Source organism: Salmo trutta, chromosome 19 (genome assembly GCF_901001165.1).
Source record: "Salmo trutta chromosome 19, fSalTru1.1, whole genome shotgun sequence".
In the NCBI taxonomy this organism is placed as follows: Eukaryota; Metazoa; Chordata; class Actinopteri; order Salmoniformes; family Salmonidae; genus Salmo; species Salmo trutta.
Window position 1 is genome coordinate 14223462 of NC_042975.1, and position 27208 is coordinate 14250669.

Here is a 27208-nt window from a genome sequence, read left to right on the forward strand (position 1 = left end):
AGGCTTGTTGCTGGAGAGAGGGAGAAGGAGGGAGGATTGTTGCTGAGTAGGGGGGGTTGCTGCTGGAGAGCGAGATAGCGAGGGAGGCTTGTTGCTGGAGTTGGGAGGCGTGTTGTTGGACCGAGAGAGGGAGTGGGAGAGAGGCTTGTTGCTGGAGAGAGGGAGAGCGAGGGAGGATTGTTGCTGGAGAGAGAGGGAGGCTTGTTGCTGGAGAGAGGGAGGGAGTGAGAGCGAGGCTTGTTGCTAGAGAGAGGCTCGTTGCGGGAGAGAGCGAGGTTCGTTGCTGGAGAGAGGGGCTCGTTGCTGGGAGAGGGGCTCATTGCTGAGAGAGTGGCTCGTTGCTGGATTGCGAGGGAGGGAGCGAGGCTCGTTCCTGGAGAGAGGGAGGGAGAGAGGTTCGTTGCTGGAGAGAGAGAGAGGGAGGCTCGTTGCTGGAGAGAGAGGGAGGCTCGTTGCTGAAGAGAGAGATGGGCTTGTTGATGGAGGGAGAGAGATTGGCGTGGACAGAGAGATGTGCTTGTTGAGAGCGAGGTGTGTTGCTGGAGAGAGCGAGAGTGGCTTGTTGCTGGAGAGCGAGAGAGCAAGACTTGTTGATGGGGAGCGAGAGAGGTAGGCTTGTTGCTGAAGAGCGGGAAAGCGAGGCTTGTTGCTGGAGAGCGATATAGTGAGGCTTGTTGCGAGAGAGTGAGGCTTGTTGCTGGAGAGAGAGAGAAAGGCTTGTTGCTGGAGAGAGGGAGAGCGAGGTTTGTTGCTAGAGATCGAGAGAGCGAGGGAGGCTTGTTGCTGGTGAGTTAGGGAGGCTTGTTGCTGGTGAGAGATGGAGGCTTGTTGCTGGAGAGAGAGGGAGGCTTGTTGCTGGAGAGAGAGGGAGGCTTGTTGCTGGATAGAGAGGGAGGCTTGTTGCTGGAGAGAGAGGGAGGCTTGTTGCTGGAGAGAGCGAGGCTTGTTGCTGGAGAGAGTGAGGCTTGTTGCTGTAGAGAGCGAGGCTTGTTGCTGTAGAGAGCGAGGCTTGGTGCTGGAGAGAGCGAGGCTTGGTGCTAGAGAGATTGCAGGTGCGAGACAGAGGCATGTTGCTGAAGAGAGTGAGACGTGTTTCTGAAGAGAGTGCGAGCGAGGATTGTTGCTGAAGAGAGTGTGAGCGAGGCTTGTTGCTGCAGAGAGTGAGAGCGAGGCTCGTTGCTGGAGAGAGCGAGAGAGGCTTGTTGCTGGAGAGAGCGAGGCTTGTTGCTGGAGAGAGCGAGGCTTGTTGCTGGAGAGAGGGAGAGAGGCTTGTTGCTAGAGAGCGAGAGCGAAGCTTGTTGCTGGAGAGAGCGAGGCTTGTTGCTGGAGAGAGCGAGAGGCTTGTTGCTGGAGAGAGCGGGAGGCTTGTTGCTGGAGAGAGCGAGAGGCTTGTTGCTGGAGAGAGTGGGAGAGAGATAGGCTTGTTGCTGGAGAGAATGGGAGGCTTGGTGCTGGAGAGAGAGAGAGAGGCTTGTTGCTGGAGAGAATGGGAGGCTTGGTGCTGGAGAGAGAGAGAGAGGCTTGTTGCTGGAGAGCGAGAGAGCGAAGCTTGTTGCTGGAGAGAGCGAGGCTTGTTGCTGGAGAGAGCGAGAGGCTTGTTGCTTGAGAGAGCGAGAGGCTTGTTGCTGGAGAGAGCAGGAGGCTTGTTGCTTGAGGGAGCGAGAGGCTTGTTGCTGGAGAGAGTGGGAGTCTTGTTGCTGGAGAGAAGGAGAGGCTTGTTGCTCGAGCGAGAGAGGCTTGTTGCTGGAGTGAGAGAGGGAGTGGGAGAGAGGCTTGTTGCTGGCTCGTTGCTGGAGAGAGAGAGGGGCTTGTTGCTGGAGGGAGAGAGATGGGCGTGTTGGTGGAGGGAGAGAGAGAGAGAGAGAGAGATGGGCGTAGTGGTTGAGAGACATGGGCGTGGTGCTGGAGAGAGAGAGAGGCTTGGTGCTGGAGCGAGAGGGAGGTTTGGTGCTGGAGAGAGAGGGAGCTGGAGAGAGTGGGAGGCTTGGTGCAGGAAAGAGTGGGAGGCTTGTTGTTGGAGAGAGTGGGAGGCTTGTTGATGGAGAGAGTGGGATGCTTGTTGCTGGAGGGAGTGTGAGGCTTGTTGCTGGAGAGAGTGGGAGGCTTGTTGCTGGAGAGAGTGAGGCTTGTTGCTGGAGAGAGCGAGGCTTGGTGCTGGAGAGAGCGAGATGGGCTTGTTGCTGGTGAGAGCTAGAGCGAGATGGGCTTGTTGCTGGAGAGAGCGAGAGAGAGAGGCTAGTTGCTGGAGAGAGGTGCTCGTTGCTGGAGAGAGGGGCTCGTTGCTGGAGAGAGGGGCTCGTTGCGGGAGAGAGAGGGAGGCTCGTTGCGAGAGAGAGAGGGAGGCTCGTTGCTGGAGAGAGAGGGAGGCTCGTTGCTGGAGAGAGAGGGAGGCTCTTTGCGGGAGAGAGCGAGGCTCGTTGCGAGAGAGAGCGAGACTTGTTGCGGGAGAGAGAGGGAGGCTCGTTGCGAGAGAGAGGGAGCCTCGTTGCTGGAGAGAGAGGGAGGCTCGTTGCGGGAGAGAGAGGGAGGCTCGTTGCTGGAGAGAGAGGCTTGTTGTTGGAGAGCGGGAGGGATGGTTGTTGCTGGAGAGAAAGCGGGAGTGAGAGCGAGGCTTGTTGCTGGAGTGAGAGGGGCTTGTTGCTGGAGAGAGAGAGAGAGGCTTGGTGCTGGAGAGAGCGAGATGGGCTTGTTGCTGGAGAGAGCGAGGCTTGGTGCTGGAGAGAGCGAGATGGGCTTGTTGCTGGTGAGAGCTAGAGCGAGATGGGCTTGTTGCTGGAGAGAGCGAGAGAGAGAGGCTATTTGCTGGAGAGAGGTGCTCGTTGCTGGAGAGAGGGGCTCGTTGCTGGAGAGAGGGGTTCGTTGCGGGAGAGAGAGGGAGGCTCGTTGCGAGAGAGAGAGGGAGGCTCGTTGCTGGAGAGAGAGGGAGGCTCGTTGCGGGAGAGAGAGGGAGGCTCGTTGCGGGAGAGAGCGAGGCTCGTTGCGAGAGAGAGGGAGGCTCGTTGCTGGAGAGAGAGGGAGGCTCGTTGCGGGAGAGAGAGGGAGGCTCGTTGCTGGAGAGAGAGCGAGGCTCGTTGCGATAGAGAGCGAAGCTCGTTGCGGGAGAGAGAGGGAGGCTCGTTGCTGGAGAGAGAGGCTTGTTGTTGGAGAGCGGGAGGGATGGTTGTTGCTGGAGAGAAAGCGGGAGTGAGAGCGAGGCTTGTTGCTGGAGTGAGAGGGGCTTGTTGCTGGAGAGAGAGAGAGGCTTGGTGCTGGAGAGAGCGAGATGGGCTTGTTGCTGGAGAGAGCGAGGCTTGGTGCTGGAGAGAGCGAGATGGGCTTGTTGCTGGAGAGAGCGAGAGCGAGGCTTGTTGCTGTAGAGAGAGAGAGAGAGAGAGATGGGCTTGTTGAGAGAGAGAGCGAGCGAGGCGTGTTGCTGGAGAGAGCGAGAGAGCGAAGCTTGTTGCTGGAGAGAGCGAGACTTGTTGCTGGAGAGAGCGAGGCTTGTTGCTTTAGAAAGCGAGTGGCTTGTTGCTGGAGAGAGCGGGAGGCTTGTTGCTGGCGAGAGCGAGAGGCTTGTTGCTGGAGAGAGCGAGAGGCTTGTTGCTGGTTAGAGCGAGAGGCTTGTTGCTGGAGAGAGAGGGGCTTGTTGCTGGAGAGAGAGAGAGAGGCTTGTTGCTGGAGAGAGAGAGAGAGGCTTGTTGCTGGAGAGAGAGAGGCTTGTTGCTGGACATAGAGAGAGAATTGTTGCTGGAGAGAGGGAGAGAGGCTTGTTGCTGGAGAGAGAGAGAGAGGCTTGTTGCTGGAGAGAGAGAGAGAGGCTTGTTGCTGGAGAGAGAGGCTTGTTGCTGGAGTAGAGAGAGGCTTGTTGCTGGAGAGAGGGAGAGAGGCTTGTTGCTGGAGAGCCAGTGAGAGAGGGAGAGGCTTGTTGCTGGAGAGCGAGAGAGCGAGAGAGAGGCTTGTTACTGGAAAGAGGGAGAGAGAGGCTTGTTTTTGGGGAGAGAGAGAGAGGCTTGTTGTTGGGAGAGGGAGAGAGAGGCTTGTTGCTGAAGAGAGGGAGAGAGCGAGGCAGGCTTGTTGCTAGAGAGCGAGAGAGCAAGAGGGAGGCTTGTTGCTGGAGAGCGAGAGAGCAAGAGGGAGGCTTGTTGCTGGAGAGCGAGAGAGCAAGAGGGAGGCTTGTTGCTGGAGAGCGAGAGAGCGAGAGAGAGAGGCTTGTTACTGGAGAGCTGGAGAGCGGGAGAGAGGCTTTGAGACTTGTTGGTGGAGAGACAGGCCAAGCCAGGCCAGGCAGACAGGCCAGGCACTCTGGCAGGGAGGAAGACAGGCCAGGCACGCTGGCAGGGATTGCAGACAGTTACTATCCATTTCAGAGGCTCTGTGTCAGAATTAGTCTTCTAATGAGCTTGGCAGTCATCTCTCAGCACTTTGAAAGACCAGGCAGAGACACACACACACAGACTCACGGAAATGACCAGGCAGCTCACTTTGGCACTCTCAGACAGTTTTGGGATGCAGCCTTTTTATCCTGCGGCCTCCATCCATGCAGCTCAGTCATTACACACAGCCCTCCCCAGTGACTGAGTCAGTTAGGGGGTGTGTGTGTGCTCAAGCATACGCGGTGGGTGCCACTCGGCACCCTGTCAATGAGGCCAGGGGCAGCAGAGACATGTCCCTGTGTAGTGATACCATGAAGAGACTGTTGTGGGAAGGACCAGGCATGTTTTGGCCCGTCTCCTCTCCTCTCTGTGTAGCGCGAGCAGGCATGAGGACACACTACTACTGGGCAATTCCATGGTAATGGATTTACGCTTTGACTTAGTTTTTTCACTTTAAAATGTTTGCTGAACAAAAAAACATTGATTTCGAAGTTTAACAAACCAAAAACTTTTTGAACAATTTCCACTGAATAAAAAAAAAAACATGGAATTCTGGTAATCTCACTTAAATTTTTATGGGACCACATTTTACAAAAATGGAGGTAAACGTCTGCTCTGAATTAAGATTCCAAGATGTCTGCAGAAAGAATGGGGTGTCAGCTATGACATGGCACCTTGACTTTGAAAAAATGTATTTTAGTTATTGAACTACTATAAGTGAAGTGGATTTACACCCTGTAACAGAGTTAAATCAAGGGTTCCTGATCTTCGGAAAAGTAGGGACAGATTTATGACTTGTCCAAAGCACAAGGCACTTGTCCCAACAAAAACAAAAATGTCTCCAAAACCACTTTTATATAATTGTATGATCCAAGGAACCACTTTACAAAACAAGATGCATCACTATGTGTTTTACCATAGAGAATCAGACAAAAATGTAGGCTACACTCTGCCTATTCAGGGAGATCGTTCAAGATTGACGTCGAAATTGGACGTCTAGCCATGTCCTGAGGATGTCGGAAAATGTCTTCAAAACCGGCCACTAGGGGGCAATAGTGAGTGCTATTGCCATCGGGTTTTGCTAGGGTGTTGTGGACAGGGGTGGTGGATGGGCTTAATCCCATGACTCTGGATCAGAAGATTACGTGTTTGATCCCAGTCATGGACACTCGTTTTTAATTTCTTGTTTTTACCCTGTTCCAAACTGTAACCATTTGGAATGAGTACCTAGACTTAACCCTTAACTCCAATTTTTACATTTGGAGAAATGGAACAGTGCAGAGCATCAGGAGCAACATAAACTCTTTGAAATTTGACGTTTTGGAGAACGTGGATGAATGTCTGATTCTGCAGTGAGAGCTTGTTGGACTATTGGCTCTTTGCATATTCAAACCTGTCTCAAAATACTACACTGCCCCTTTAAGGCTGTCTTGGAGGATGGTTGGCCACCCTTGGTAGCCTATAAAATATTGTAAAATTACAATTACAACCAAACACTTTTTATATCTTCATAAAACAATTCCCTTCAGGGCTCAAAATTAAGGGCGTCCTATCATCCCTGTGACGATAAAATATGTCTACTTTTAAAACGGACTCTGGGACAGTTCTGGGACGACAGATCCAAAATTCATACAACCACTGCATATAAAAAAAAGCCATGTGGCTGATGCAATAGATCAGACCGTTTTAGCTTAAAATGTTGACAACGTTTTGTTTCTTCATATTAAAAGCTCAACAATGCGCACATGGCTGTAGGCCATGCGGGAATATTCCAAAATGCAATTAGTGGGAAAATCGAACTAGCATGCACTCGAAAGAAAATACATTAATGTGCCAGAAAACAATAGGCTAAGTGGATTTTTACTCATCATTACCACATTAAAGTAAGAAAATGTATGCACTCACTACTGTGAGTAGGAAAATGTATGCACTAACTACTGTAAGTAGGAAAATGTATGCACTAACTACTGTAAGTAGGAAAATGTATGCACTAACTACTGTAAGTAGGAAAATGTATGCACTAACTACTGTAAGTAGGAAAATGTATGCACTAACTACTGTAAGTATGAAAATGTATGCACTAACTACTGTAAGTATGAAAATGTATGCACTCACTACTGTAAGAGACTCTGGATAAGTGCGTCAGCTAAATTACTCAAATGTAAATGTTAATTATATGGGACGTGCAAATTCATGCTCTCTCCTTCTGTGTAGAAATGTGACTGCAACCACAGCACACACACCCAGGTACCGAGCAGACTGTCAAACCAGCATTGTTTCCATGTCATTGCTCACTTTGTGACTGACAAGTGTTTTCTCACTTTGTGACTGACAGGTCTTTTCTCACTTTGTGACTGACAAGTGTTTTCTCACTTTGTGACTGACAAGTGTTTTCTCACTTTGTGACTGACAAGTGTTTTCTCACTTTGTGACTGACAAGTGTTTTCTCACTTTGTGACTGACAGGTGTTTTCTCACTTTGTGACTGACAGGTGTTTGTCCTTTCAATAGAGGTCTCTGCAGATTGTTTATTCCAGCGGTAGTGGTGTCTGCAGATTGTTTATTCCAGTGGTAGAGGTCTCTGCAGATTGTGTATTCCAGCGGTAGAGGTATCTGCAGATTGTTTATTCCAGCGGAAGAGGTCTCTGCAGATTGTTTATTCCAGTGGTAGTGGTCTCTGCAGATTGTTTATTCCAGCGGTAGTGGTCTCAGCTGATTGTTTATTCCAGCGGTAGTGGTGTCTGCAGATTGTTTATTCCAGTGGTAGAGGTCTCTGCAGATTGTTTATTCCATCGGTAGAGGTCTCTGCAGATTGTTTATTCCAGTGGTAGTGGTGTCTGCAGATTGTTTATTCCAGCGGTAGAGGTATCTGCAGATTGTTTATTCCAGTGGTAGAGGTCTCTGCAGATTGTTTATTCCAGCGGTAGAGGTCTCTGCAGATTGTTTATTCCATCGGTAGAGGTCTCTGCAGATTGTTTATTCCAGCGGTAGAGGTATCTGCAGATTGTTTATTCCAGTGGTAGAGGTCTCTGCAGATTGTTTATTCCAGCGGTAGAGGTCTCTGCAGATTGTTTATTCCAGCGGTAGAGGTATCTGCAGATTGTTTATTCCAGCGGTAGTGGTCTCTGCAGATTGTTTATTCCAGTGGTAGAGGTCTCTGCAGATTGTTTATTCCAGTGGTAGTGGTGTCTGCAGATTGTTTATTCCAGTGGTAGAGGTCTCTGCAGATTGTTTATTCCAGCGGTAGAGGTCTCTGCAGATTGTTTATTCCAGTGGTAGTGGTGTCTGCAGATTGTTTATTCCAGTGGTAGAGGTCTCTGCAGATTGTTTATTCCAGTGGTAGTGGTGTCTGCAGATTGTTTATTCCAGCGGTAGAGGTCTCTGCAGATTGTTTATTCCAGCGGTAGAGGTCTTTGCAGATTGTTTATTCCAGTGGTAGAGGTCTCTGCAGATTGTTTATTCCAGCGGTAGAGGTCTTTGCAGATTGTTTATTCCAGTGGTAGAGGTCTCTGCAGATTGTTTATTCCATCGGTAGAGGTCTCTGCAGATTTCTTTTTGACTTGGAAATGAAAAAGTAGGCTAGTTAATTTAAGTGCATGAAGTACTCTGCTGAAAATGACTCTGTAGTTGGTTGTATAGCCAACAGCCAGTGCTAGTGAAAAACACTGATATTAGTTGGCTGGGGGCTTTACTTCAACATTATTGTGTTTTGATGTATTTATAAAACCTTTTTAAGACTTTTTCTGGTAGATGTTTTCTAAGAACTTTTTTCCGTCTGTTTATCCAGAAATCAAAGTCTTATGCCTGGAGATGATGGATAATGTATCTATGCCTTCAGTTTCCAAATATATAGACTCTTAGCTGTCATTTGACACCCAATTACATATGCTCCTATGAACTTCACATGTTGGTGCTCATGGGTCCTTTTATGTGGAAATACCCTACCCTACTACTACTACTACTAGCATACTACTACTACAACTACTATTAGCATACTACTATTACTAGTATAATACCCTACCCTACTACTACTACTACTACTACTACTACAGATGGACTGGCACTACCAGTTTCGCTAACCCGTGCCGCCATTCACAAGTAAGCGATTTGAGGCATGCGTGAAAAGAGGGGCATAGTGGAGTCACATAGCGCAGTAATGTAATCCATCTGGGCCACGATGAAAGAATGGCATGCCAACTACTACATTACAGTATGTGTAGCGAGAGATAGAAGGGGGGAGAGACAGGGAGTGGAATACCATACTAGAGCTCTCTCTCTGAGACAAAGCGCGCACTGTCCCCCTTTATCTCTCTCGCTCTCTCTCTGAGAGGGCGTTATCTCTCTCTCTCGCTCTCTGAGAGGGCGTTATCTCTCTCCCCCTCGCTCTCTGAGAGGGAGTTATCTCTCTCCTGCTCACTGAGAGGGCGCTCTCGCTCCCTGAGAGGGCGTTCTCGCTCTCTGAGAGGGCGTTCTCACTCTCTTTCTCTCTCCCTGAGAGGGTGTTCTCGCTCTCTCTCCCTCTCTGAGATGGCGCGCTCTCCCTCTCTGAGACGGCACGCTCTTCCTTGCTCTCCCTCTCTGAGACGCCGCGCTCTCCTTCTCTGAGACAGTGCACTCTCCCTCTCTGAGACGGCGCGCTCTCCCTTGCTCTCCCTCTCTGAGATGGCTCGCTCTCCCTCTCTGAGACGGCGTGCTCTCCCTCTCTGAGACGGCGCGCTCTCCCTCTCTGAGACGGGGCGCTCGCCCTCTCTGAGACGGTGCGCTCTCCCTCTCTGAGACGGCGCGCTCTCCCTCTCTGAGACGGCGCGCTCTCCCTCTCTGAGACGGCGCGCTCTCCCTCTCTGAGACGGCGCGCTCTCCCTCTCTGAGACGGCGCGCTCTCCCTCTCTGAGACGGCGCGCTCTCCCTCTCTGAGACGGCGCGCTCTCCCTCTCTGAGACGGCGCGCTCTCCCTCTCTGAGACGGGGCGCTCGCCCTCTCTGAGACGGTGCGCTCTCCCTCTCTGAGACGGCGCGCTCTCCCTCTCTGAGACGGCGCGCTCTCCCTCTCTGAGACGGCGCGCTCTCCCTCTCTGAGACGGCGCGCTCTCCCTCTCTGAGACGGCGCGCTCTCCCTCTCTGAAAATGGATCTCAAACACCATTTTTTATTTTATTATTTATACATCTGTTATTCCTGTTTGACTAATGCAGACTTCTTTCTCTCCATGGATGAGGAAATGATTCGATCTTGACGAGGATTTAGTTTCATGGTTACAATGGAGGGAGAGGAAAAGAGAGAGCGAGTGAGAAAGGGAAAAACCACACAGGTTTTCTTCCCAGTTGAAAAGCTGTCAGTCAAACTCCAGTCTGTGGTTTTTCCTTCTCATGTGAAGGGGAGGAGATGAGTTGCTGTCTCCCTGTCTTCAATCTATTGTATGAAACATGACTCCCACCACCCGCTGTTTTTGGTTTTTCTACGTCTTTGATACGGCGCTGAGGGCAAAACAATAAAGGAAAAACAACACATCCCTGAGGTACACCTCGCCACTGTACCTCCATCCAGGCCAGTCAGATGCAGGAAGTCAATTATATAGTCACGTATCGAGTTATTCTTTAGAGGCAGCTCTGTTTGGAATTCTAAATGTCACTAGTAAAGCTCAGGGCAGGCTGAACAAGGCAACAGCAAGAGCCCAATATAAGAGGGGAAAAGTCCTGTTTTATGGCCACATAAATCTGCTCTCAGTCACTCAAGGCCATAACCTGCTTTTTCCTCTAGTGCTTCTCTTTCCTGACTCACTGTACTCCATTCTCTCTGTGGATGGATGGGGAATCAGACATGCATATCTACAGAGCAGATATCCTCAGTCTCACCCTTCCCCTGTGCTATCGGCTAACTACCTCACCCACAGTGGCCTAGTTTGACTCTCAAGGCGGGATCGTAACCATAGCCAGCCCTGTACTGTAATTGCTGCTGATGTGTCACTGATTGTTTTCCTTCTTCCCTTACAGATGGAGAGGGAGACGAAGAGGAGAAAATACTCCAGCAGTAGCAATGACTCGGACACCACGGACACCACTGGCAGTGAGTTGATTTAGTTAGAGATGATGAAAGGGACAGGGGAGCGTGGAAAAGAGAGACTGAGGGAGGGGGTGATGGAGAGAGAAAAATGGAGAGGGAGGGATTGTCACCATTGGAGACTAATTAGTCAGGAGTGAGCCAATGAGAACTGTACAGTACTTGGACTACAACAGGCCCTGAAGAGAACACCCTCAGCAGAAACACCCTGTGGGCCCACGGTTGGGAATAGGAGGACGTTTGAGACGCATCCCATAGCAGGAACAGTCACTAGCCTGGCCTCACCTCTCTACTACTCCCATATTCTGCTTCCTGTCGTCTTGTTTTCTCCGTTCGCTGCATCCCTGCCTCTTTGAAGTGGCCTGGGCTCAGATCAAAGACAGATAGAGCCAGTGTCCAGATGTTTATGCCTGCATCGTTGCTTCTGTGACTGACTGACTGGTCACTGTGAGCCACTATAGTGGTGGCCAAGTGATTGACCTATGTATGGTTGTGAATGGTGAAATTGCCTCTTAGGTCAGGTTTGAATTCTTTCATCCCTAATTGGATTAATTAATGATTGGGAGAGGTAATCTGATCTGAAATGTGTGCCTACGGCAACTCCTACTGCTGGACCAGTGGCCATAGCTCTGGGCCATGTGCCGCGGGGTCATACTGCTCGATGCTCCCTGAACAATCAGTGCATCTGAGTGCTATTAACAGGCCAGTCACTCTAGTCTACAATGGCTTATTCACATGGGCTGATGCCCAGGCTAGCCTGCATCTGTTAAACATGGGTTATCATGTTTCTAATTGAAGGATCCCAATGATCATTTTGACCCTGTGCTACTCTGGGGCTTTCAATTAAAATGGCCTTGATGGGTAGCTCTGATTGTGGTCGCGTTGTATAGTTGCAACATTAGGAGGTACCACAGCCATAGCGTGACCTAATTGCTTAATTAGACTAGGCAAGTTAGTCAGACTCTCAGATGCCCTAAGTTGTGATTGGAATTGTAGCCTCCTTTCTCCTCTGGCTGTAAGTTGCTCTGGATAAGGTAAATGGATGCTAAAACCATGTAAATCTGAAATGTAACTGTGTCATTGTCTGCAGGTCAAGTGACCTCCTGGTCCAAGTCCTCCAAGAACACAGGGACCAGCAGCACCTGGGTCAGACAGGCACACAATAAACCCTCTGAGGTGAGTGGCTGCCCACTCCATACTGTATACAACTCACTGGTTGCGTCCCAAATGGCACCCTATTCCCTATATAGTGCATTACTTTTCACCAGGGCCCACAGTGTGCCATTTAGGATGCAGACACTGACCGACTGACTGACGATTATGTTGTGTGAGTCACATTGAGGTTATGGCGTGACTGATTTGTTATCCATACTGTACAGAATTTACTGACTGACTGGTGATTACATCGCATGAGTTAATGATAACGTGACTGATTTGTTATCCATACTGTACAGAATTTACTGACTGACTGGTGATTACATCGCATGAGTTAATGATAACGTGACTGATTTGTTATCCATACTGTACAGAATTTACTGACTGACTGGTGATTACGTCGCATGAGTTAATGATAACGTGACTGATTTGTTATCCATACTGTACAGAATTTACTGACTGACTGGTGATTACATCGCATGAGTTAATGATAAGGTAACTGATTGCTGATTATGGTGTGAGTCTGTTGCTGTAATCAAATCAAATCAAATGTATTTATATAGCCCTTCTTACATCAGCTGATATCTCAAAGTGCTGTACAGAAACCCAGCCTAAAACCCCAAACAGCAAGCAATGCAGGTGTAGAAGCACGGTGGCTAGGAAAAACTCCCTAGAAAGGCCAAAACCTAGGAAGAAACCTAGAGAGGAACCAGGCTATGAGGGGTGGCCAGTCCTCTTCTGGCTGTGCCGGGTGGAGATTATAACAGCACATGGCCAAGATGTTCAAATGTTCATAAATGACCAGCATTGTCAAATAATAATAATCACAGTAGTTGTCGAGGGTGCAACAAGTTAGCAACTCAAGAGTAAGTGTCAGTTGGCTTTTTCATAGCCGATCTTTGAGAGTATCTCTACCGCTCCTGCTGTCTCTAGAGAGTTGAAAACAGCAGGTCTGGGACAGGTAGCATGTCCGGTGAACAGGTCAGGGTTCCAGCAGGTCTGGGACAGCAGGTCTGGGACAGGTAGCACGTCCGGTGAACAGGTCAGGGTTCCATAGCCGCAGGCAGAACAGTTGAAACTGGAGCAGCAGCACGGCCAGGTGGCCTGGGGACAGCAAGGAGTCATCATGCTAGGTAGTCCTGAGGCATGGTCCTAGGGCTCAGGTCCTCCGAGAGAGAGAAAGAAAGAGAGAAAGAGAGAATTAGAGAGAGCCTATTTAAATTCACACAGGACACCGGATAAGACAAGAGAAATACTCCAGATGTAACAGACTGACCCTAGCCCCCCGATACATAAACTACTGCAGCATAAATACTGGAGGCTGAGACAGGAGGGGTCAGGAGACACTGTGGCCCCATCCAATGAAACCCCCGGACAGGGCCAAACAGGCAGGATATAACCCCACCCACTTTGCCAAAGCACAGCCCCCACACCACTGGAGGGATATCTCCAACCACCAACCTACCGAGTATAGCCTACAAAGATCTCCGCCACGGCACAACCCAAGGGGGGGCGCCAACCCAGACAGGATGACCACGTCAGTGACTCAACCCACTCAAGTGACGCACCCCTCCCAGGGACGGCATGGAAGAACACCAGTAAGCCAGTGACTCAGCCCCTGTAATAGGGTTAGAGGCAGAGAATCCCAGTGAAGAGAGGGGAACCGGCCAGGCAGAGACAGCAAGGGCGGTTCGTTGCTCCAGCCTTTCCGTTCACCTTCACACCCTGGGCCAGACTACACTTAATCATAGGACCTACTGAAGAGATGAGTCTTCAGTAAAGACTTAAAGGTTGAGACTGAGTCTGCGTCTCTCACATGGGTAGGCAGACCATTCCATAAAAATTGAGCTCTATAGGAGAAAGCCCTGCTTCCAGATGTTTGCTTAGAAATTCTAGGAACAATTAGGAGGCCCGCGTCTTGTGACCGTAGCGTACGTGTAGGTATGTACGGCAGGACCAAATCGGAAAAATAGGTAGGAGCAAGCCCATGTAATGCTTTGTAGGTTAGCAGTAAAACCTTGAAATCAGCCCTTGCCTTAACAGGAAGCCAGTGTAGGGAGGCTAGCACTGGAGTAATATGATCAAATTCTTTGGTTCTAGTCAGGATTCTAGCAGCCGTATTTACCACTAACTGCAGTTTGTTTAGTGCTTTATCCGGGTTGCTGGGAAGTAGAGCATTGTAGTAGTCCAGCCTACAAGTAACAAAAGCATGGATACATTTTTCTGCATCATTTTTGGACAGAAAGTTTCTGATTTTTGCAACGTTAGGTAGATGGAAAAAAGCTGTCCTTGAAACAGTCTTGATATGTTCTTCAAAAGAGAGATCAGGGTCCAGAGTAACGCCGAGGTCCTACACAGTTTTATTTGAGACGACTCTACAACCATCCAGATTAATTGTCAGATTCAACAGAAGATCTCTTTGTTTCTTGGGGCCTAGAACAAGCATCTCTGTTTTGTCCGAGTTTAAAAGTGGAAAGTTTGCAGCCATCCACTTCCTTATGTCTGAAACACAGACTTCTAGCGAGGGCAATTTTGGGGCTTCACCATGTTTCATTGAAATGTACAGCTTTGATCATCCGCATAGCAGTGAAATTTAACATTATGTTTTCGAATGACATCCCCAAGAGGTAAAATATATAGTGAAAACAATAGTGGTCCTAAAACGGAACCTTGAGGAACACCGAAATTTACAGTTGATTTGTCAGAGGACAAACCATTCACAGAGACAAACTGATATCTTTCCAACAGATAAGATCTTAACCAGGCCAGAACTTGTCCATGTAGACCAATTTGGGTTTCCAATCTCTCCAAAAGAATGTGGTGATCGATGGTATCAAAAGCAGCACTAAGATCTAGGAGCACGAGGACAGATGCAGAGCCTCGGTCTGACATCAATAAAAGGTCATTTACCACCTTCACAAGTGCAGTCTCAGTGCTATGATGGGGTCTAAAACCAGACTGAAGCGTTTCGTATACATTGTTTGTCTTCAGGAAGGCAATGAGTTGCTGCGCAACAGCTTTTTCAAAATTTTTTGAGAGGAATGGAAGATTCGATATAGGCCGATAGTTTTTTAAATAATTTCTGGGTCAAGATTTGGCTTTTTCAAGAGAGGCTTTATTACTGCCACTTTTAGTGAGTTTGGTACACATCCGGTGGATAGAGAGCCGTTTAATATGTTCAACATAGGAGGGCCAAGCACAGGAAGCAGCTCTTTCAGTAGTTTAGTTGGGATAGGGTCCAGTATGCAGCTTGAAGGTTTAGAGGCCATGATTATTTTCATCATTGTGTCAAGAGATATAGTACTAAAACACTTTAGTGTCTCCCTTGATCCTAGGTCCTGGCAGAGTTGTACAGACTCAGGACAACGGAGCTTTGGAGGAATACGCGGATTTAAAGAGGAGTCCGTAATTTGCTTTCTAATGATCATGATCTTTTCCTCAAAGAAGTTCATGAATTCATTACTGCTGAAGTGAGAGCCATCCTCTCTTTGGGAATGCTGCTTTTCAGTTAGCTTTGCGACAGTATCAAAAAGACATTTCGGATTGTTCTTATTTTCCTCAATTAAGTTGGAAAAATAGGATGATCGAGCAGCAGTGAGGGCTCTTCGATACTGCACGGTACTGTCTTTCCAAGCTAGTCGGAAGTCTTCCAGTTTGGTGTGGCGCCATTTCCGTTCCAATTTTCTGGAAGCTTGCTTCAGAGCTCGTGTATTTTCTGTATACCAGGGAGCTAGTTTCTTATGACAAATGTTTTTAGTTTTTAGGGGTGCAACTGCATCTAGGGTATTGCTTAAGGTTAAATTGAGTTCCTCAATTAGGTGGTTAACTGATTTTTGTCCTCTGACATCCTTGGGCAGGCAGAGGGAGTCTGGAAGGGCATCAAGGAACCTTTGGGTTGTCTGAGAATTTATAGCACGACTTTTAATGGTCCTTGGTTGGGGTCTGAGCAGATTATTTGTTGCGATTGCAAACTTAATAAAATGGTCGTCCGATAGTCCAGGATTATGAGGAAAAACATTTAGATCCACAACATTTATTCCATGGGACAGAACTAGATCCAGAGTATGACTGTGGCAGTGAGTAGGTCCAGAGACATGTTGGACAAAACCCACTGAGTCGATGATGGCTCCGAAAGCCTTTTGGAGTGGGTCTGTGGACTTTTCCATGTCACCAAAAATGTGAATATTATCTGCGATGACTACAAGGTCCGATAGGAATTCAGGGAACTCAGTGAGGAACGCTGCATATGGCCCAGGAGGCCTGTAAACAGTAGCTATAAAAAGTGATTGAGTAGGCTGCATAGATTTCATGACTAGAAGCTCAAAAGACGAAAATGTCGTTGTTGCTATCGTAAAATGTTAGCAACACCTCCGCCTTTGCGGGATGCGCGGGGGATATGGTCACTAGTGTAACCAGGGGGTGAGGCCTCATTTAACACAGTAAATTCATCAGGCTTAAGCCATGTTTCAGTCAGGCCAATCACATCAAGATTATGATCAGTGATTAGTTCATTGACTATAACTGCCTTGGAAATGAGGGATCTAACATTAAGTAGCCCTATTTTGAGATGTGAGGTATCACAATCTCTTTCAATAATGGCAGGAATGGAGGAGGTCTTTATTCTAGTGAGATTGCTAAAGCGAACACCGCCATGTTTAGTTTTGCCCAACCTAGATCGAGGCACAGACACGGTCTCAATGGGGATAGCTGAGCTGACTACACTGACTGTGCTAGTGGCAGACTCCACTAAGCTGGCAGGCTGGCTAACAGCCTGCTGCCTGGCCTGCACCCTATTTAATTGTGGAGCTAGAGGAGATAGAGCCCTGTCTATGTTCGTAGATAAGATGAGAGCACCCCTCCAGCTAGGATGGAGTCCGTCACTCCTCAACAGGCCAGGCTTGGTCCTGTTTGTGGGTGAGTCCCAGAAAGAGGGCCAATTATCTACAAATTCTATCTTTTGGGAGGGGCAGAAAACAGTTTTCAACCAGCGATTGAGTTGTGAGACTCTGCTGTAGAGCTCATCACTCCCCCTAACTGGGAGGGGACCAGAGACAATTAATCGATGCCGACACATCTTTCTAGCTGATTTACACGCTGAAGCTATGTTGCTCTTGGTGACCTCTGACTGTTTCATCCTAACATCGTTGGTGCCGACGTGGATAACAACATCTCTATACTCTCTACACTCGCCAGTTTTAGCTTTAGCCAGCACCATCTTCAGATTAGCCTTAACGTCGGTAGCCCTGCCCCCTGGTAAACAGTGTATGATCGCTGGATGATTCGTCTTAAGTCTAATACTGCGGGTAATGGAGTCGACAATGACTAGGGTTTTCAATTTGTCCGAGCTAATGGTGGGAGGCTTCGGCGTCTCAGACCCCACAACGGGAGGAGTAGAGACCAGAGAAGTCTCGGCCTCTGACTCTGACCCGCTTAATGGGGAGAACCGATTGAACGTTTCTGTCGGCTGAATAAGCGACACCGGTTGAGCATTCCTACAGCGTTTCCCTCCAGAAGCCATGAGAAAGTTGTCCGGCTGCGGGGACCGTGCGAGGGGGTTTATACTAACGTTACTATCTGTACTTACTGGTGGCACAGACGCTGTTTCATCCTTTCCTACACTGAAATTGCCCTTGCCTAACGATTGCGTCTGAAGCTGGGCTTGCAGCACAGCTATCCTCGCCGTAAGGCGATCGTTCTCCTGTATATTATGAGTACAACGACTGCAATTAGAAGGCATCATGTTAATGTTACTTAGCTTCGGCTGTTGGAGGTCCTGACGAACCATGTCCAGATAAAACCCCCGGAGTTGAATTAAAAAAGTTGAGTGAGGGAAAAACTAAAAATATAAATGGTAATCAAAAAGTAAAAACCGTGAAGTTGTCAGGTAGCAAAGTAAGATTGGCAACAAAAACGCACAGCAGCATGTAAACAAGTCTGCAAACAAGTAATGGTGGTGGGATGATGGTCAATGATGTCCTCATCAGTTTACTGGTGATTATGTTGTGGTGGATCCATTGAAGTGAGGACAAAATGATAATCCACTGAGGATAATGACAGTATGATACAGACAGTATGGTAATGACGTGTTTGTTACTGCACTAGATTAGGGTCGGAACGATGCCAGTATTGCAATGTTTTTTTCCCATAGCAAAAATTAAAACACAAAGCAGACCTCATTCTTTGGCCTTTTAAAAACATACTATATGTAAAATATGGTGTGTTACAGCTTGGAATATTAAATAAATGTGACTCTGGATGACAACATTATGATGTTTGTTTCTAACATTAGGGCTGTTTTCCTAAAGAAGTTCAACCCAATTAGTGTTTTGTTTTCTTGCTACGATGCTGACGAGTATCACGATACTGGTATCGTCCCGACCCTACAGTAGATATCCTTGTGAGCTGTGCATTGTGGGATGTGTTGGAACCTTTACACCAGGGGTCCCCAACTACATTTAGCTACAGGCAGATTATCATTATTATTATTATAAAAATAAAACAAATTAGAGCGGACGTTCAGGGTGCTGGAACATGATTACAAATAATTTGTACACCGCAAATTGACTGACAGATATAATATTTGACTTAAACATGATCATTTCTAACCTTGATGATATTGGGATATACATACTGTATATAGCTCTATTATGTGTTGGAAAAGTTCAACAGATTTCCTGAATTCAAATCACTTGGAGCTGATTTCCTGCTGTTTTTACAGTCTTATGTCCAACAATCACAATTTTGAAAACTTGGGAGGAATAATAAAATCAAGGGCCGCCAGTTGGGGAACCCTAAACCCTAGTGCATTACTTTTGACCAGAGCCCTATGGGTCCTGGTCAAAAGTAGTGCACTGTAGAGTGAATAGGGTGCCATTTGGGATGTAATCCCATGACTTGTGCAAAAGGCCTTGCTTTTTAGGATGTTCACAACTTCGTATTTTAGTTGAAAAATGTTTTTTTTTTAACAGTTTACTAAACCAAGTAAATCCAGTGATGATATGATGATGGGTTTGTTGGCTAAATATCAGGTTGGGTACCTATAGGCACCATGGGATTCTAAATGACCAGGTCAAAAGTAGTGCACTAAAAAGGGAATATGGTGCCACTTGGGATTAATCCTGGAATAGAAAGATGACTTGAAGCTCCTATAAAGTAGTACCTACAGTTGAAGTGGGAAGTTTACATACACCTTAGCCAAATACACTTAAACTGAGTTTTTCACAATTCCTGACATTTCATCCTCATAAAAATTCCCTGTTTTAAGAATGTGAAATGTCAGAATAATAGTAGAGAGAATGATTTATTTCAACTTTTATTTCTTTCATCACATTCCCAGTGGGTCAGAAGTTTACATACACTCAATTAGTATTTGGTAGCATTGCCTTTACATTTTTTTTCAGTTCTGCCCACAAATTCTCTATAGGATTGACGTCAGGGCTTTGTGATGGCCACTCCAATACCTTGACTTTGTTGTCCTTAAGCCATTTTGCCACAACTTTGGAAGTATGCTTGGGGTCATTGTTCATTTGGAAGACCCATTTGTGACCAAGCTTTAACTTCCTGACTGATGTCTTGAGATGTTGCTTCAACATATCCACATAATTCTCCTACCTCATGGTGCCATCTATTTTGTGAAGTGCGCCAGTCCCTGCAGCAAAGTACCCCCACAACATGATGCTGCCACCCTTGTGCTTCACGGTTGGGATGGTGTTCTTTGGCTTGCAAGCCTCCCCCTTTTTCCTCCAAACGTAACGATGGTCATTATGGCCAAACAGTTCTATTTTTGCTTCATCAGACCAGAGGACATTTCTCCAAAAAGTACGATCTTTATCCCCATGTGCAGTTGCAAACCGTAGTCTGGCTTTTTTATGGCGGTTTTGGAGCAGTGGCTTCTTCCTTGCTGAGCGGCCTTTCAGGTTATGTCGATATAGGACTTGTTTTACTGTGGATATAGATACTTTTGTACCTGTTTCCTCCAGCATCTTCTCAAGGTCCTTTGTTGTTGTTCTGGGATTGATTTGCACTTTTCGCACCAAAATACGTTCATCTCTAGGAGACAGAACGCGTCTTCCTGAGCCTTCCTGAGCAGTATGACGGCTGCGTGGTCCCATGGTGTTTATACTTGTGTACTATTGTTTGTACAGATGAACGTGGTAACTTCAGGTGTTTGGAAATTGCTCCCAAGGATGAACCAGACTTGTGGAGGTCTACAATTTTTTTCTGAGGTCTTGGCTGGTTTCTTTTGATTGTCCCATGATGTCAAGCAAAGAGGCACTGAGTTTGAAGGTAGGCCTTGAAATACATCCACAGGTACACCTCCAATTGACTCAAATGATGTCAATTAGCCTATCAGAAGCTTCTAAAGCCATGACATCTTTTTCTGGAATTTTCCAAGCTGTTTAAAGGCACAGTCAACTTAGTGTATGTAAACTTCTGACCCACTGGAATTGTTATACAGTGAATTATAAGTGAAATAATCTGTCTGTAAACAATTGTTGAAAAATGACTTGTGTCATGCACAAAGTAGATGTCCTAACCGACTTGCCAAAACTATTGTTTGTTAACAGGAAATGTGTGAAGTGGTTGAAAACGAGTTTTAATGACTCCTACCTCAGTGTATGTAAACTTCCTACTTCAACTGTACATTCCCTTCCAGTTGATTTTTAAGAATTGCTCTCTCACCACTGGGCAGGCTGCTGAAACTAGGGTTTGAAAATGTCCTGCTTATTTCCACCTGATTTTGGGCAAACGAGGGAGTTTATTGAAAGTTCCCAGAATCTTGCAACCCTGGCTGAAACTAAAGCTACTCTCAGTAAATACAAGGTTTCTCCTGCATGGTGTTCAATTCAAGCTCAGTCAAAGTTGAGCCCTGTTACTTGTTGCTTCAGACATTTGGTTAGGTAAGTTTGGAGGATGGTATGTGAAGTAGGCCCTAACTACACTTGCACTGGTCTGTTATAAGAAGGAAGGAGACTTTTGAGCTCTCCATAATTAAGTATATGAACAACTATACAAATATTTTTTTTTCTACTTTCAAACTACTACAGTAGGCAATATTTGCAAGGATCTTGTCATTGTGTCAGAGGGATTTGGTTTGAAGTGTACTTCCTTAGATTAGTCAGGAGCAAGGACGCAGAGTAAACCAGTCATGTTGTAACTGGTTTTGACAAATCAAAACCGAGGCTTTAGTGAGATCCTTTTGTTGTGTCTCCGGAGTATGCTCTGACAGTTGTCACCACATTACCAACATTGGCATGGGCACACGGAACCTTTCCTCAGACTTGTAGTACAGCCTGACAAAATAATGTTTTTATTCATATGGCTCATGTTCATTTGTGATTCTTTGGGGAACTTTGCTTATTTACCGCTTGATAAATAGCTGCTGGCTAAAACAGGGAAATGGAGTGATAAAACATTGTGTTCTCCTGTGTTTGACAGTGAATCTGTCATCTGAGTGAGGACATGTAAATAATCAGGTTAATATTTAGTGGAATAATGCCTGATGAAGGATTGTTTGTCTTGATCGAGGTACATAGGTGGGATTCTATTTAATATGTGTAATATTCATTTATCAGGGCTCTGTAGGGTTCAGTTTCCAAACGTTTCTGTGACAGTTTTAATATGTACTTGGTGGTTTCTCACAGCAGAGCTGTACTTGAGAATGACTGATATTTGGAAACAAGATATCGCCCACTCTACACCCAGAGGAAAAAAGTTGCCTTTGCATAGTATGCTGGTGGGATACTTGTACACACAGAGACTGCCTGAGAGAGGAGAGAAGGGGTGCGGGGGCTTTAATCTCAAACCCAACCGGAGTCAAGAAGACGAGATGGATGAGAAGCCTGGATTCACTGTTTTCTTCTCTGTTCTCAGGAGCTGGCAACCAAGACAATTCACTGGTAAAAATGAAAATACTTATGAGTGCAAGCATCCAATCTGGCAGTGTGTGTTTGTTTCTCGGTCATGTGTGACACCCCTATTTTACTCTGCAGTCTTCTGTGATCTTCATGGCAGCAGATCTGATGGTTGGATACCTGGGTGGGGTGGGCAGCTTTGGCTGGGATTTTCTTTTGCTGAGAGAGAGAAGGATAGTGAGGAAGAGGGAGCAAGAGAAAGAGTCACAAACAGCGTCTTTTTTACTTTGTCCTGCACTTCAAAGCACCAATCTCGGACCAAGGACCTGGTATCTGTAGGGGTAAGTGCCCCAGTGTTGGTGCTGCTGGCTCTGCATGCCTAATTGATGCATAAGAAGCTCCACTCCATGTTTCTCTCTGACAAGTGCAAATCATGCTCCCACAGTCAATTCTGCATTATTGCTGCACCGGCCACTCTCAAGGACATTGTGAACTATTCAAGGAAACAGAGTTTCATTTGAAAGACGTTTTAAAGAACTTCAGCAACTTTTCAGAGTAACTGAATCTGAGAAGAAATGTTCGCCAGAAAAGCAGAGAGGGAAGATTTTTAAGTTGACATTGGACATATCTGCAGCATCTTGCCATCTTAGGCCTACATTTGTGGTGCAATCAACCCTAGTATGGCCTCATGTATTTTATTATTTATTTTTTTGTAATTATTATTATTTATTTTTTTAGGGGTGGATCAGCTTAATATTGCGGAAAGAATATTGCTTCCATCAATGTAATTGTCTCCATCATTTCCAATCCCCCATATATTTTTTGGGTAAATATATATATTCATACACGCATGCATACATATACACATATATACATACACATACCTTTATAGACATACATACTTTTTTAAAGAATATACCTTTATTATTATTCCCCGCAAACCCTACCACCGATCCCCCAATTGGAGTAAACTAATAAACACTTCGGCTTTTACCTTAAATTTATTCATCTTATACTCATTTTACGACACAGTCTATTTTACAATAGTTATTTTTTGTTTGTTTTTAGTCCTTCCTCTATTTCTGATGTCCATCCAGTTTGATTTCTATTTGTAACTGTGCTATTTCACAAAGGTTCTGAACCTATATACATTTTACAGACCCCGTATGTTTTACATTGTTTATCTTGTTATTAGTCCCACCCTTCAGCTCCATTCAACCCCTCCCATCTATTTCTCAACATCATCCATTTCGGATTTCTATTTGCCATATATTTTTCAACTGTGCTGTGATGCTTCACAAAACAATTGAACCTTTCTATTCTCATAGCTTCTACAGATTGTAAATTAAAAAGAAACATTTTTGCTAAAATAATGAGTATATTATTGATTGATTGACTATGACTTTTCAAATCACACAGTATTGCTATCTGCAGCGTTTAGTTCTAGGCAAATGTTGCAATTCTTCAGCCATTCCTGGACCTGTGACCAAAAACGAGGTACATATGGACAATACCAAAATAAATGATCTAATGACTCTGCCTCCTCACAGCAGAATCTGCAGAGCTGGGAAGATTGTATCCCCCATATATATAACATTCTATTAGTTGCACGAATTTTGTATAGTAATTTAAATTGATAAATTTGAAGTTTTGAATCCGGCATTGATTTGCGTATCAATTCATAAACCTTGTGCCATGGAATGGGTACATCGAAAATCTCTTCCCAACTATTTTGCAATTTATATGGCACAGCTGTCAGTTTTTTGGTCCTTAGATGAAATAGGTATATGTTTTTATTTATCACACTTTTCTTTAACCATTTATGTTCTTTAATACAGGGCTGACATACAAGTTCCTTACTTTTTTCCCCTTCTACTTGCCTCTTCCATTTTTGTGGTAATGCGGCAATTATTTGGTTGTAATTTTGGGTAGAGCAGACATTTCCATATGTCTGTGTTAGATGCATGTGTGACATCACTCCACCAGACCTATTTATAAGATCATTCACTAAAATTATACCTTTTTTAAACATTTCTTCGAAAAATACAGTTTTTTTTATCAATTACTATATTTGAATTTAACCACAATATTTGTTGTATTATTTGTTCTGTCTTTTCAGGTGGATTAAACTGAAATTGCAACCAACTTTCTAAGGCTTGTTTAAAAAATAAAGTTATTTTGGAGATTATTTCCTTTTCAAACAACTGAAAGTGGGCAGGTGTAATCTGAATAAAGGGAAAAAGGCCCTTCTTGAATATAGGATGTGTCATAGGCGTCGTAAGGATAGGACCAAGGCGCAGCGGGTATAGTGCTCATATTCTTAATTTATTTAAAGATAACACTTAAACAAAATAAACAAAACGACGAAACAGTTCCGTAAGGCTATACAGGAAACAACCACCCACAAAACACAAGTGAAACAAACCTCAACTAAATATGGCCTCCAATTAGAGGTAACAACAACCAGCTGACTCTAATTGGAGGTCCTACCAAAAACCCAACATAGAAATAGAAAATTAGATTTAAACAGACAAACACACAAAACAAACACCCCCTGCCACGCCCTGACCAAATTACAATGACAAATAACCCCTTTTACTGGTCAGGACGTGACAGGATGAGACATTCGTACCAATTTACTAGACAACCAGTTTGGATTCAAATATAACTTTGGTATGACTGATGCCTTTAGTGAGAGGTCTAATGCTTTAATATTTAATCATTTCTGCCCTCCGAATTCATATTCGTTATATAAATAGGCCCTTTTAATTTTATCTGGCTTGCCGTTCCAAATAAAATGGAATATTTTTTGTTCATATCATTTAAAAAGCAGGTCACTAGGTGTAGGCAAAACCATAAGCAAATAGGTAAACTGTGATATGACTAAAGAGTTAATCAGGGTGATTTTTCCACAAATAGACAGGTATTTTCCTTTCCATGGTAGCAAGATCTTATCTATTTTTGCTAACATTCTATAAAGATTTATTGGAGTGAGATAATTTCTTTCTTTTAGGATTTGTATACCGAGTATGTCCACATCTCCGTCAGACCATTTAATTGGTAAGCTACATGGTAATGTAAAATTTGCATTTTTTTGTGATCCAATACATACACTTATCATAATTTGGTTTTAATCCAGAGAGGATAGCAAAAGTATCTAGATCCTCTTTGAGGCCATGGAGAGACTACAATTGTGGTTTTAAAAGAAAACATGAATCATCGGCGTACAATGACACCTTAGTTTTTAAGCCACGGATTTCTAATCCCTTAATATTGTTTGATCTAATCTTAACAGCTAACATTTCGATGGCAATAATAAATAGATATGCCGATAGTGGACACCCTTGTTTTACTCCTATAGATAGTTTAAAATTCTGAGATGTAGCCATTATTTACTATTTTACACCTAGGGTTACTATACATAACTTTAACCCATTTTATAAGAGATTCCACAAAATTGAAATAGCCATCAAAAGCCTTTTCAAAATCAGCTATGAAAACCAGGCCTGGTGTCCCCGATATTTCATAGTATTCTATTGTTTCCAGTACTTGTCTTATATTATCTCCAATGTATCGGCCATGTAAAAAAACCTGTCTGATTAGGATGAATAATATCTGACAATACTTTTTTAATTCTATGCGCCAAGCATTTTGCTAGGATTTTTGCATCACAACACTGAAGTGTAAGAGGTCTCCAATTTTTTAAATGGACTGGATCTTTATATTTACCATTTGGGTCCTGTTTCAGTAATAATGATATCAGACCTTCTTGTTGCGTGTCTGATAATCTACCATTTATATAGGAGTGGTTAAAACATGCTAATAATGGTCCTTTGAGTATATCAAAAAAAGTTTAGTATACTTCCACTGGTATGCCATCCAGCCCTGGAGTTTTCCCATCCTTAAAGGCCCCAATTGTCAGGTACGTCGTATGGAGTGGACCAAAACGCAGCGGGAATGTGTATACTCATCTTCCTTTTTATTTTAGGAAAAAAAACGTGAACACAAAAATAACAAAACAATGACGAAACAGTCCTGTAAGGCTCCACATGGAATAACCACCCACACCCACAAGAGAAAAGAAACCCATATAAATATGGCCTCCAATTAGAAGCAACGACAACCAGCTGCTTCTAATTGGAGGTTGTTCCCAAAACTAACATAGAAATACGAACATAGAAATACAAAACAATACCCCAAAAACCCCGACAACACAAAACAAACACACCCCTGCCACGTCCTGGCCAAACTACAATAACAAATAACCCCTTTACTGGTCAGGACGTGACAGTACCCCCCCCCCCCCCCCCCAAAGGTGCAGACCCCGGAAGCACCTGAAACAAAAAAAACTACCACCACAATAACCCCAAAATAAAGGGAGGGAAGGGAGGGTGGCCACCGTCACCGACGGTTCCTGTGCAAACACCCCCCCTTCCCCAATCCTCCCCCCTACGGAGGTGGCTACACTACAGGCCTGGTGCGTGGGGCTGGCTTTGGAGGCGCCAGACTGGTAACATGCACCTCAAGGCTAGTGCGAGGAGCAGGAACAGGACGTACTGGACTGGGCAGGCGTACTACAGGCCTGGTGCGTGGGGCTGGCGTTGTAGGCGCCAGACTAGGGACACGCACCACAGGGCTAGTGCGAGGAGCAGGAACAGGACGTACTGGACTGGGCAGGCGCACTAAAGGCCTGGTGCGTGGGGCTGGCTTTGGAGGCGCCAAACTAGGGACACGCACCACAGGGCTAGTGCGAGGAGCAGGAACAGGACATACTGGACTGGGCTGACGCACTGGAGGCCTGGTCCGTGGAACTGGCTTAGGAGGCGCCGGACTAGTGCGAGGAGCAGGAACAGGGTAAACTGGACCCTGGAGATGCACTGGAGGTCTGGAGCATACGGCCTGCACAACCCTTCCTGGCTGAGTGCTCACCATAGCTTGGCCATACTGAAGAACTTTCACCAATTGCACCGGCCTTTGAACGCGTCTGGGCAATACAGTGCGCCTTTCTGCATAGCTCGGTGCTTTCTCGATCTGCCGCTCCCTGTAATAAGCACGAGGAGTTGGTTCAGGCCTATTGCCTGACTTGCTCCAACTCCCCGTGTGCCCCCCCCCAACATTTTTTTGGGGGGGGCTGCCTCTCAGGCTTCCTTGCCAGCCGTGTTCCCACATAACATTCCTGGTTTTCTCCAGCCTTCTTCCATGGTCCCTCTCCAGCCAATATTTCCTCCCATGTCCACGACTCTACATAGCTCCTCTGCTGCTCCTTCCTCTGCTGCTTGGTCCTCTTTTGGTGGGTGGTTCTGTCAGGTACGTCGTATGGAGTGGACCAAAACGCAGCGGGAATGTGTATACTCATCTTCCTTTTTATTTTAGGGAAACCGTGAACACAAAAATAACAAAACAATGCCGAAACAGTCCTGTAAGTCTACTAGGCTATACACGGAATAACCACCCACAAGAGAAAATAAACCCATATAAATATGGCCTCCAATTAGAAGTAACGACAACCAGCTGCTTCTAATTGGAGGTTGTTCCAAAACTAACATAGAAATAGAAATACTAGAAATACGAACATAGAAATACAAAACATATAACAATACCCCAAAAAAAACAACAACACAAAACAAACACACCCCTGCCACATCCTGACCAAACTACAATAACAAATAACCCCTTTACTGGTCAGGACGTGACACCAATTGCATCAAGCAGTTCCTCCTCTGTAATTTGGCCTTCACATGAGTCTTTCTGTACAGATGTTAATTTTAATTACACTGGATCTTTCTTGAATAA

The 27208-nt window shown here is 45.6% G+C and overlaps 1 protein-coding gene across 5 annotated transcripts in view; it reads left to right on the plus strand.

Annotated features, from left to right (window-relative positions):
- The window catches only part of LOC115154029 (protein Jade-1), a 221316-nt gene that overhangs the window by 31000 nt on the left and 163108 nt on the right, over nt 1-27208 (plus strand). For 4 of the 5 annotated variants that reach the window (XM_029699806.1, XM_029699805.1, XM_029699807.1 and 1 more), the window contains 2 exons: nt 10340-10412; nt 11497-11582. In XM_029699806.1, the coding sequence (XP_029555666.1) occupies nt 10340-10412; nt 11497-11582 (159 nt within the window). Of the gene's footprint in view, nt 1-4425; nt 4771-10339; nt 10413-11496; nt 11583-27208 lie in introns of those variants that run through there. The other variant, XM_029699808.1, reaches the window with a different exon arrangement.